The 12,123-nt window shown below is 39.7% G+C and overlaps 1 protein-coding gene across 1 annotated transcript in view; it reads right to left on the reverse strand.

Moving 5' to 3' along the window:
• Window positions 1-517: 517 nt before the first annotated feature.
• LOC148364777 (neuron navigator 1-like) overlaps window positions 518-12,123 on the reverse strand; it is a 66,539-nt gene continuing 54,933 nt past the window's right edge. Inside the window, exons 23-29 of the mRNA XM_088338980.1 lie at window positions 7,815-8,050; window positions 7,580-7,734; window positions 5,489-5,560; window positions 5,184-5,380; window positions 4,991-5,109; window positions 3,617-3,814; window positions 518-3,552 (exon numbers count right to left, since the gene is read on the reverse strand). Of these exons, the coding sequence (XP_088195106.1) occupies window positions 3,469-3,552; window positions 3,617-3,814; window positions 4,991-5,109; window positions 5,184-5,380; window positions 5,489-5,560; window positions 7,580-7,734; window positions 7,815-8,050 (1,061 nt within the window). The 3' untranslated portion in view covers window positions 518-3,468. The remainder of the gene's footprint in view (window positions 3,553-3,616; window positions 3,815-4,990; window positions 5,110-5,183; window positions 5,381-5,488; window positions 5,561-7,579; window positions 7,735-7,814; window positions 8,051-12,123) is intronic.

Genomic DNA, 12,123 nt, shown 5'->3' on the forward strand with positions numbered 1-12,123 from the left:
TTATTCAGTGATTACTGTAATTTTTCTAACAGCCGCCAGCGGCGCTCGAGTACAAAAGGTAAGATTTAGACCGGTGGAATATATGCGCCGAGGAAGACTGCAACTTCTTAGCTTGTGCACAATTTAAATTAGCGTAGACATATCCTCACCATGTAAATTGCATTAAGAAAGGGACATGACGCAGCTGTCAAGCTAAAAGCAATCGAGCAGTCCGACAAAGAAGGAAACAGAGCTAATGCACGGTGCTAGCGTGTTTTTGAATAAGGGAGCGTGGGACGACGTCTATATGACCAAGTCTCTTTCCCATACTGGTGAGGACGACTTTGATGATACCGGTTATAAGGGGGAAGATGAGGACGGTTTACCGTGATTTCTACGAGCGCCGTATATTTTTTTAACAGAACCGTTTACTGTGTTGTGAGCGTGTTCCTAATAGCGTTTTGCTACCCTTCACAGGCACGGTTTGGGATGAAAGTTATAATATTATTATCAAAGCTTTGAAAACGGTGTACCGTCTTTCTTTGTAAGTATGTGTAACCATGTATAATATGTATTTGCAACTGTATATTTTTGTAATGTATTTATTTTAAAGACTTATTCTGATATGTTTTCCACGGGCGAATCGAAAAGAAGGGGCGAATACAACGGGAGATGATGGGAAGTGGAGTAAAGGTGAGACGTGTTTGTGGACGCAGCGGACAATAGTGGATAAATATTTTTCACACCCTTACCTTTGGATTTTTTTTTTTTTTTTCATTGGATTATTTTCAACAGGACCCGGACTCTGCAGGTCTGCATCAAACGTTAAGTACCGGTATGGTTTTCCGTTCATTTTGCCGGCTGTGGTATTTGGACTGTGTACTTTATATCCAGTTACAATCGCGGGACTCAAGGTCGGGTTTGGGTTAGTTTTGTGATTGTGTTACATGTTTTAATGTGGGCGCATGTGGCTTATGTACAGGTGCGGCTTGCGTAAGTACAAAAGCGGTTATCCTCTTAAAATGTGGTGGCTGCGGCTTATAATCAGGTGCGCTCTATAGTCCGGAATTTACGGTAGTTACTTCACACATTTGCTAGTTGAGCATTTTGAAGGACACTACTCAAATCACTTAAGATTTCATACACTTGTGTTTTCTGTGCGGCATTAATGTTCCTTGTGTTCCGAAACTGTATCATTTTCCTCTTGCAGGTAGAGTCACTGTGAAAGTAATACTTGTTACTGTTTGTGTGTGTGTGTGTGTTTCAAGGCTGATCAGCGAAAATAATCAAGTGCTAGAAGAGATGCGGCGAGATTAGGCAAAGGAAGAAAAAAATGGAAAAGAATATGACAGCAACAATTTCCAGCTTTTGTGAGTAGATGTGTAAGTCCAACAACTGAGGACCAGTGTCCATAAAAAGAAAAGCCGTAAACGTGCTACTGGAAGGAACTTAAGTTTGCGAAAGCACCAGGAAAGATGTTTGTACTTTAAGGCATTGTTTTTTTTTTCCCTCCTGCTCAGTTTGGTAAAAGAGGAGATTGCATAATGCACAAGATTTGGCTTTAAGGATGGATGCACCAGATATGAACTTAAGCATCATTTATTGTGCTGTCATACCCTTTTGAAATACAGTAATCCCTTGCTGTATCGGGGTTTACTTATCACGGTTTCGCTACTTTTAGGATTTTCCTTGCAGATTGTTTTCTGCATTGTAAATCGCTAAAAACATAAAACTGCTTGACGAACTGAGATTATGTATGCGCACATGTTTTAAACTCGAATCCATCAAGTCAACAAATCGCACAAAAGCACCAAAACTCAGAGGAACTTTCACTTTAAGACCTGCTAAACTTGCTCTGAATCCACATGTGGCCCTCCGTAGTGGTTTCCCGGCATTGTTCAAAAAATGTTTGATACTGGAAAAATATAATATTCCTGGAAAAGGGCAAACAGAACACATTCGTTTAAACGTTTTCCAGTGAATATAGATGGACGCAAAATGTGTTTCTGTCCTTATAAGGCTTCTATAAGGCTTTTATTTTTTTTGCGGCTCCACACATATTTTTTGCGTCCAGAATGTAGCGTTCAACATTTTCGGTTGCCAGCTGGAAAGTTATGTAGTTTTCCATAATGTCCACACGATGGCGACAAAAAATCAGGAGAAGTGGATCGTGTCTTAATACACTTGTGCAATAAAGCGACTAGATTATTTTTAAAATTATAACTTTACTGTACAGACTTTATTGGAAAAAAAACAACATACTTGAGCCTATACCTTTGTTCTTTGGTTTCAATGTATAGTAGAGTATTTAATTAATAAATAAAGGTTTTTAATGTGCGTATTTTGACTGTTGCGACACCTTCTAAGAACTTAACCTCCGCGAAAAATGAGGGATTACTGTATCTTTTTTTTCTACCTCTGAGACTCTGAACTTCGTTGGATGAGCATGATATATTCCTGTGGTTTCGCTGGTTAAGGTAGCACCTGAAGTGATGTGGAACTATTAGCACCAATCTAAGAAGAATATTGAGAGGAAGAACTGGTCAAGAGACCTGAAGTGAACGGCAGAAGTAATGGGGGTCCTCCCTTTATGACGGAATTGACATTAGCATATTATGACACATTTTTGTGCGTCGGCACAAAAAGCTCACAACATTCTCAGGCTAAGCTATCCATCAACCTAATCCAAAACAGTTTCAAATGGTCCCCACTCTCTACTACTTGTTTTTTTATGTGCAATTATCTATGTATTCATTTTTTTATTATTGTCATGACTGACCTTTAATTAAAACAAATGTATTATTATTATTAACACGTAATTATAAAGAAAAAGTAAATGTATATTTCCAAATAAAATTGCTAAAATAGTTTTGTATTTACCTCAATTTCAAGAAAGCCTTCATTCCAGACAACAAAGGGTGCAGACGTTCTGAGGTCAAACATTTACTCAAAACTTGAAGAAATACTGTTCTTCCCTGAGGTCACCACAGTTTTTATATATTGTGTGTCAGTTTCTTTAAATAGCCAATACTATTACAGATAAATAGTTGGTGCAAACCTAGCCGCCACATGTTTACATATGCATGAGTCACCACAATGGATCTGCTTTAAGACTCTAGTGAATGACATATTTCCCCTCTATGGCCCGATGGAGTCCATTAGCTAGCAGCTAGCTTAGTCTACTCGTCTTCATAGCAGCTAACCATTTAGCCAAAAAAGTCGCTGGTGTTCATAAATCCCGCACATGCTTGCAACAGGTAGCCAATTTTCAAACGCAATTCCGTCATAAACCGAGGACCACCTGTATATCGTACTTTTTAAAATAAATCCATAGTTTCTTACTGAATGACTTTCATTTTGTAGGGATAACACTTCAAAATCACTACACAGAGGTTTTCTTTCTAAAGGGTCTCATATGCACAGTACACCGTCATAACAACAGACAAGCAACATGAGCTTTTTTAAGAGTGTGTTTGTGTTTGAGCTTGTTCACAGTTTTGGCAAGCTGGGGTCATCTTTGTCCGGCGATTCGATACGATTGGCAGCCTCTTGAAGTTTCAGGAGCATCGCCATCTAAAGGCAAATAATACTTGAAATTGCTCACTCCTTCTCAATGTTGCAAGTTGAGATCGCTCACCAGTGGATCGGATTCTGTTGAGCTTGGGGTGGTCTCCTTACGAGACTTGTCTTCACCGGCCTGCCCCGGGCTACTGGAACTGATGCTCGGGGGAGGAAGGTGGAAGAGCTTGGCCTGGTCCTGCTGGGCAGAAGGCCAAGGTAGGGTACCTCTAACCCATTCCACTGGGTCTTCCCAGACAGCTTTCTGGCCATGGAACTGCAGGGAAAAAATGTTCAACTTTCTGTTCATATTACAGGACGTGCAACCTGAAAGGAGGCCTATTGAAATGTGGCAGCTTCAAAATAAGCCCATCTTCGCAAACTTTAGGCAAAAGATAAGCATTGTTTTAATATTTACAATGCTAAACAGGAAGTAAAAAGGAATTCAACATGAAAAGAGATGGTGGCAATGTGAAGGGGTGCGGAAAGTGTTAAAAATATCGTGTAATTCTTTCTTTTAAATAAAATCACAATCAGAATTCCTTTTCGTGGAAAATTTGTAAGTATTTTGAATTTTTTTTAATCATAGTTCATACATTATTTTAGAATTGGTTGGTGATAGGAATGAGTGGAGAGATGTTGTGAAAAGTTAGTGAGATGTTTGGACGTGTTCTAAGGGACGGGCAGGGCACCCTTATGATGCGGTAGGGGTAAACCAGTGAAAGCTGTCGGGCCCTGCTGTTGAACAAAAGAGTGTGTTGTGTCACCCCGACCCGAGTGACATGGCCGCTTTCTGGTGTCCCATTTTATCTGGAGGGACGAAAGCATGACCAACTTAGGTGCCGAGGTGCCTAACGTGTTTGGGTGTTTGGGCAGTTGGGTTGGCCATGGTCCAAAAATATTTGTGTGTGTTTTTTGCTATTTTTTTGCCCTTCATTTTCTTTGTTACTGTATGTGTTTGTCTTGCTGTCGGTCGCCCCTCTCGAGGGATATGACCAGGGTAGATAGATAGATGATTAAAATACAAACAAAACAAGGACCCATGATATAAAGATTCACCTAAACCTCAAAAATAATTTTAGAGAGAAAAATAAATAAATCCATAATACATATCTTGAAGTTTTCAAAACAACAAAGACTAGTTTGGGTACCATATATTATAAGGGTCATCAACTGTATAAATGCAGGTCTAAGATATCGAGTCCGATTGGAGCCACCTTCAAATCCAGGCCAGTGCATGCAGAAAAAAGCCTAAATAACTACAAAAGGCCCCAGGATACACGATCTAACAATATTTTTAGTTTATAATAATCACAAATACATTTAAGTCTATCGCTATCTTAATTTATTTAACATCAGAAGGGAACAACACAAGTTTTACCTTCTTCATTTAAAAAGCTAAATCGTTTGTTACATCACCCAGTCCTAGTTGTGTTTTATGATGGTCTCCCACCTTGATGCCATCCTTTGCACCCTCTTGCAAGTAGGGAATAATAGAATGGTTCCACAGGTCAATGAACCATGAGCGGAACTCATCCACCGTGACCGGACAGGATAGAAAAAAACATGGGCCTGAAAACAGGACAAAAGTACACATTCAGGCAACAATGTTAAAATACCTCCTACTATTTATCGGGTTTTCCTACCGATGAGAAAATCCGACGTGCTGTGCTTCTCCAGGAAGGTATGCAAGTGATACCACAGTTTGGGTACCCAGTCTAACACACGCACCAGGACTTCATTGGTCAGATTTCGTTCGTCCTCGGACTCCATCAGCTTCCTGTGCAAGTAGCGCACCAGGAAGCCGTTGGCGGGCTCAACGTTGTTGGAGAATGTCACCATCCTGAGACAGGATGCGAATTAATGCTCGTGTCAGATGGTATGAATATTTCGAAAGTAATAAATAGCGTGGAATTTTTTTCTGTGATGTTTTTTTTCTCACACTACTTACCTGAAGCTAAGGTGGAGGCCATGGTTTGCGGTCATCTTCACTGGTTGATTGCTGGTTCCAATGATGTATGGACTAAGGAGGGAAACAGGAAGAGGTACTTTAATTCAGTCCTATTGTCCTACTGATATATCTCAAAAATAAATTTAAATGTCGATAATCAAAGTAAGAACATAAAATATGCCACAATGATGCAAAAAAATTGGATAGATTTTCTAACTACAACGACCTTTCTACATACAAGCTACTCTAATGATGAGAAATTCGAGATATAATTTTGTCTTTCGAGAACAAATCTTGCCCGTGATATGTTACGATAATTTTTAGATGCTACCACTGAAGTGCCCAGTGTTAGAGACGGCTCACGGCATCCCAGTGAGCATGTGCTCCTTCACTCCTCTCACACTGTTCTGATTCATTCGTCCACCACCAACCATACAACTCTGCCGAAATCCTCCATAGTAAGTGCATTTATAACTTGCCTCATAGTTCATCTTAATATCGTAATACTGTATTAGATCAAAGCGGCGCTGCCACGAGCAGCTGCCTTTTCCAGCAGCTGCCCTATTGTTTTATTGTCTGCTCCTATCTTCGGTGTTTTTTTGACAACTACACTATGGATTACTTCTATCCTATGGACATGGGTTATAGCGCACAAAATGGCGTCTAATCAAGGAATCAACTCCTTGCCCTGAAGAATTCTCGTCCCGGCATGATGAAGGGGCCTATCGTGGAAGAAGAGCCGGAGCTAGCTAAGCGGCTAGTGGCGTTATAAGTCTTCGGTACCATCCGTAATCATGGTAAACGCGAACTCACGACCAAATAAGATCATCGAGTGCTGGTGGAAAACATCGAAGCGCACAGGGAGCGCAGTTGCTGTGTTTTGCGGAAACGTGGCTCACGTTTAGCATTCCGGACGCTAACGTGTAGCCACGCGGAGCTACCCGGTGCTATCCGGCTTCAACGCCGCTAAACAGAGACACGAAAGCCGGGGGGAATCGGAGAGGAGGCGGACTTGCTAACACGAGGTGGTGTATCCCTGGATTTTCACAAAGAAAAGATTTCCATCTGCGGCAGGGATGTCGAACTTTTGGACTAGCGTGACGTCATCCACTCCGCTACAAGCACCCCTAGGGCATCATGTTAATCTGTTAATAAACAACGGGGTAGACTGCTGGAAGTGTGAATTTCCCTACGGGGATGAATAAAGTATCTATCTATCTATCTATCCATTCAATTGCTATTTGAATGTGTTTTAGTGATTAGGAAGATGTGTTTTGTAGCTAGGCTAGGCTGGGAACGGATTAATTGGTTTAAGTTCAAATTTGTTCAAATTACGACCGATTCTAGTTACGAGCTAAATTGGGGAACGAATTTATCTGGTATACAGAGGGGACACTTTCTTTAAATCTCATCTCATCTCATTAGCTGCACCGCTTATCCTCAGTAGGGTCGCGGGGGTGCTGGAGCCCATCCCAGCAATCATTGGGCAGTGAGCAGGGGACACCCTGAACTGGTTGCCAGCCAATCGCAGGGCACACGGGGACAGACAACACACTCGCTCAGTCACACCTAGGGACAATTTGGACCGGCCAATCCACCTGAAATGCATGTCTTTGGAATGTGGGAGGAAACCGGAGTGCCGGGAGGAAACCCACGCAAGCACGGGGAGAACATACAAACTCCGCACATGAAGTCCGGTAGCTGGATTTGAACCCACACAGGAGGTTCCCAAGACCTTAGAACTCTGCCGCGTACGCGCTAACCACTGCGCCGCCGTGCTGCCCACTTTCTTTAAATTATATGCATTAAGAATATTGCAATTTAAAGCCTTAATTCCACAAACAATTCAAGCTAAATTAGCTCCACATTCTTTTACTTTTGTTTCTAAATTGAGATGTTATACTTGAATTGAATATAGTTCTTTAATAGTTGAGACTATTTCACTTTAAGATCAGAGATCCAAAGAGCACAGATAAAACACAAAGGGATCACATTCTCCCCAAAATCTTTTTTTTTTTTCTTTTTCCAAAAATCCGATAGGCAGAATACTATTGGACCATGCTTTTTAAACTCATCTTAATCATAAATTACCATTTGTGATATTTGCAAGTCAACGCTCCGTTGACTAATTCACTGACAGACGCGGGATCGTGAATATCATCCACAATAATGACCAGAGGGTTTTCGGCAGTGCTGCTCTCACGGTCTATTTGATTGGCCAGGTTCAACAGATACAGCTGCAGGTCCTAAATGGAGAAACAAAACAAACATACTAAAAGTGATACAAAAACCTGCAGGCCTATTAGATGTTTTTTTTTTCTCTCACTTTGCAGGACTGACGGTGCATGTTGAAGGACACGACGATGCCTTCTGAGATTTCTCGAGCGCTGCGGTCCACCAGGTACTCGGCTAAACGCGAGGCCAGGTAGGTCTTGCCTGTTCCGCTCGGTCCGGAGAGGACCAGTCTGCGGTGTTTAAGCAGGAGACTAATGTAGTGTTGCATCATGGGTTTTGGGATGAGGGTCTCAAAGACAAGGCTGTCCACGCACTTCTCCTTTAAACCTGGGAAGACATTTTGCATGGATCTTGCTTACTTGTATGGGAAAGGAAAGCCACTGTTTATGATGCACTTGCTTGAGCAATTATCGACTATTTACAAAAGGGGTGGGCAAACCTTTTGAGTTGTGGACTGCTTTGGGTTAAAAGAATTGTCCCAAAAAAATATTGATTTTAGTTTTTACATCGATACAGTCTCAAATTCAATACTTAAACAATACATGAGTGAAAAAGATAATGTAGGCCAGGGGTCAGCAAAAGAATATTTTGATAGAGCCATAACGAACTAAAAAACAAAGAAACAATATATATCTGGAGTAGTAAACAATTAATCGTCTTATAAAATAATGCTTAAATTAAATGAACTGTGTCTTATACATAAAAGTTAGCCCTTCAGTATTTAATACAGTACCTTTTCTAAAAAAAACAATCAATTCAACTTGAACTTTACTTAAGGAGCCCTTTAAAACCGCCATAGCTGAAGACAAAGTACTGTACACAATTGATAGTTTAAAAAAAATAAACTTAAATAGTCCAATAATAACGAAAACACTCAAAATGTGTTAAAAGTATATTAAAAAAAAAATTCTGTCCATAAATAAACAATTACGTCAAATTGGTTTTGAAGCGATCATAAAGGCAGAACAGCTTGCACAGAAGTTTCTCTTTTTCATTATTTTTGATAAATATTTTGATACTATTTTTATGTGTATTTTTTTTATGTAAGTTAATAAAAATGTAGCCAGCTATTCGAATGTTGGATACATTGGGGACAACAATGGTGCCGAATCTGTCACGGTTGCCAGGGCGCCCACTTGGCCCCGCCCATGGACACCAGCTGAAACTCATTGACAGATTGCTTCCTGTCACTACTTAAACGCTGTCCTGTGAGTCACCTTTTGTCGGAGCGTCTGCGAAACTCTGTTTTGACACGCCAAGCCCTAAGAATCTCTGTTTTGCCTGTGCTTTTGCTCTTGCTTTGCCAAGCCCTGTGAATCCCCGTTCCTGTATTTTTGCTCCTGTTTTGCTCCTGCCACAATCTTTTTGATTTTGACCACTTCCGCGTTTCGAGCAATCTATTCCCCGCGATCAACGATCTCATGATCGAGTGTGCACTCCTTTCTCATCTCCCCAATAAACTATGAGTAACGTTACGCGAGTGGGTTCTGCTTGTGTTTCCTGTTCTGGCCCTGACACGAATCAACACATTTTTATTAGTGATCAGATCAAATCAAATGTCTCGCTCGTCTTGGGATCAAGGGATCCCAGTTCGAATCCCGGCTCGTCCGTGTTACATGTCGAAGTGTCCTTGGGTAAGACACTGAACCCCTAATACCCCCAATAAGCAGGTTAGCGCCTTACATGGCTGCAAGGCCGCTATTGGGAAATGTGGAGCACATTGTAAAGCGCTTTGGGAATTCATTGACTTGAAAAGCGCTATATAAAATGCAGACTATAGTATAAAAACATTCAGCATACAACAACACAGTAAAATCCTTACTATTTAGCCATTCATCCATATCTAAAAATAAATGTTGGTCTGTGAGGTAGGAAGAAAACCATTTTAGTTTAATAGAATTTTTTTCATCTTTTACCACTTTAAACACATTATCAATTTGCAGGCCAGATGAAAAAGCCTAACACAATAAAGTATGTTTGAAACCAGTTTAAATTATTTGCAGGAGAAATGTACAGAGGCGTTTTTATTGAATTTCGATGCTCCCAGCTGTTGTGGGTCTGGAACATAAAACCGCAACTAGGAAGGGTTCACTGTAATTTAGTATCTTGACACTATATTGAATTCAAGCCGTTAATTGGAACACTATAAGCGGTCAATGAATCTCGAATTTCTCTAGAAGCTAACACATGTCGATTCCAAGTTTTACCGCGTGTCATAGACAATGTCCTACACGCAGCATTACAATAAGCAGCTTATTTATGATTAACCTCAGTTTAAGGACAACGGTTGTTATGTTTGTTAATTGGTCAAACAGTTTAACACTTATTAAGGAAAGATGATGGTGAGAGGAAGGGAGCATAATGTTAATTACTTGACTCGACTCTCGTTTGCCCTTCGTAAGCAATGTGTTGCTCAAGCATTTGGCAATGAAAATATAATGAAGGCGAGTGAGTGTAGAGTTCTGCTTTGACATCTACAGGGAGGTGGTTGACCAACTGGACTCGGCTGGCACTAAGCAACTAGGCATCAAGTTACATGGACTTTGATTAGTGGATAATTCTTGAAGAACAATCTTGACGAATAGAATCTTAAATGAAACTCTTTTTTTCCTTCATGATCTTCTCAGAGTCAGGCTACATACATACTCTACGTATATCTTGCTTGTATAGTTGTTTCTTATTTTTATTGTTGTTGTTATTATTGCAATTATTAGGAATCACTAGGCATGTCACCAATGTTCCCTGTAATTTTGCACGGGTCTGAGGGTTCACACAAAGTCGTTGAGCAACACTTGAAACAACAGTGAGCAACCATAATCCCAAGTGTGGCAACTAAATCATTATCAAACATGTCCAAAACTTGACATCAAGTTACATTTTGCTGAATTTCCGGCAATGCAAAATTATTTTTCTCTTTTGAATGAATTGACTCATGTACTATTGCAAAGGTTGCACGGCCTACAAACGTCGTTTGTTTTTACAATTCTTTCACAAGATATCCATTTCTTTTTATTTCCTTATATATTTTGTCGCATAATATTAACATTTTGGGGGCTTATTGAGTCGGTTGTAAGATACAGAACTGTACTTAATCACATTTTTGAGTGGAAGTACAATGTTGGCAACAAGATTCACTTGATATAATTGGAAATTATTTGAATGCAACACAAAATTTTTCTTCTTTTTTCCGTGGTTTTTTTTCTACTTTTTTTTTAACTTCCTTTAAAAAAAATCTCATTGTGTTTATTTTTTCCAAGCTGTTACTTTTTTCTTTTTGTTCTCTATTTACTTTTTTCCTACATTTCTTTCTTCTCTTTTTTTCCGGCTTTTTTTCTAAATGTTTCCTTTTTTTTCTCTGTTCCTTTTTTTCTTTTTTTCTCAGCTTTTCACTACTTTTTCATTTTGGTACTTTTTTCTTTTTTGTTCTATTCCCCTCTTCCTTTAAGTCATTTTGTGCATAATTTTACATAATATTTGTTCATGTTGGGATTAAAGAAGCAAAAACAACCTGAAGAGCCGATTAGGACCCGAAAGAGCCGGTTCCTTTTAGTGAGCCGAGCCGAAGAAACTGGTTCTCGACAAACTCTACTAAATTTACTCGACTTCAAAATACCGCATTTAGGACACAACGTCAAGGAAACCCGTGTATTTTTACATTCATGCACTGTAACTTTGACTTAAGTCGCTTCTTAATGAGTAATTTTGAGCCCTCATTTTTGTGCGCTGGCTAGATTTTCTTGTGCGCTGAGAATGTGCGAGCAGTGCGCAATTGCGCACGCGCGCAGCTTAGAGGGAACGCTGCATGTCACGATTTACTCTTCACAGTTTTCTACTCAGCCAATTTTGATTGTGCATTGTGTTCTCCATTCAAATTGGCTAAACAGGCGCCCTGCCCGTTTTCTGCCTGCATCTCCCTGTGCATCAATACCGTTTTGGTAAGTGGTAGAGTTATGAAAAACAGCTACATTACATACGGGAAAATCGTTTTCAATCTTGAGTTTTTCTTAAAGCCATCATGTCAACAAAACGCACAAAAGCACCTAAAGGCAAAACAAGATGATTTCTAGCGCGAGTAAACTTTAACTTTTTGACACGCTAATGGAAGCGAAAATTACTTGTCTATAGCATTCGAATGACGGTGGAAAAGTATCGTCTCCAGTAAATATTAGAGTTTTAAAATCATGTTCGACCCATAGTACAGTAAAGTATAGTGCAACATTATTTTTATATTAAAATTAGACAGTGATACCTTTTTCTAAATAATGAAACAAATGTTTAATAACGTTGTGGTGCGTCGTCTAAAGTATCCTTAAAAAAATTAAAAGTAAAATATTTTTCCTATTAAATATGTTGTAACAATGCTTTATCTTACATTTAGAAACTCTGTTCCAGAATATGCA

This window comes from Urocampus carinirostris, chromosome 6 (assembly GCF_059441175.1).
Source record: "Urocampus carinirostris isolate Australia breed hairy pipefish chromosome 6, RoL_Ucar_1.0, whole genome shotgun sequence".
NCBI lineage: Eukaryota > Metazoa > Chordata > Actinopteri > Syngnathiformes > Syngnathidae > Urocampus > Urocampus carinirostris.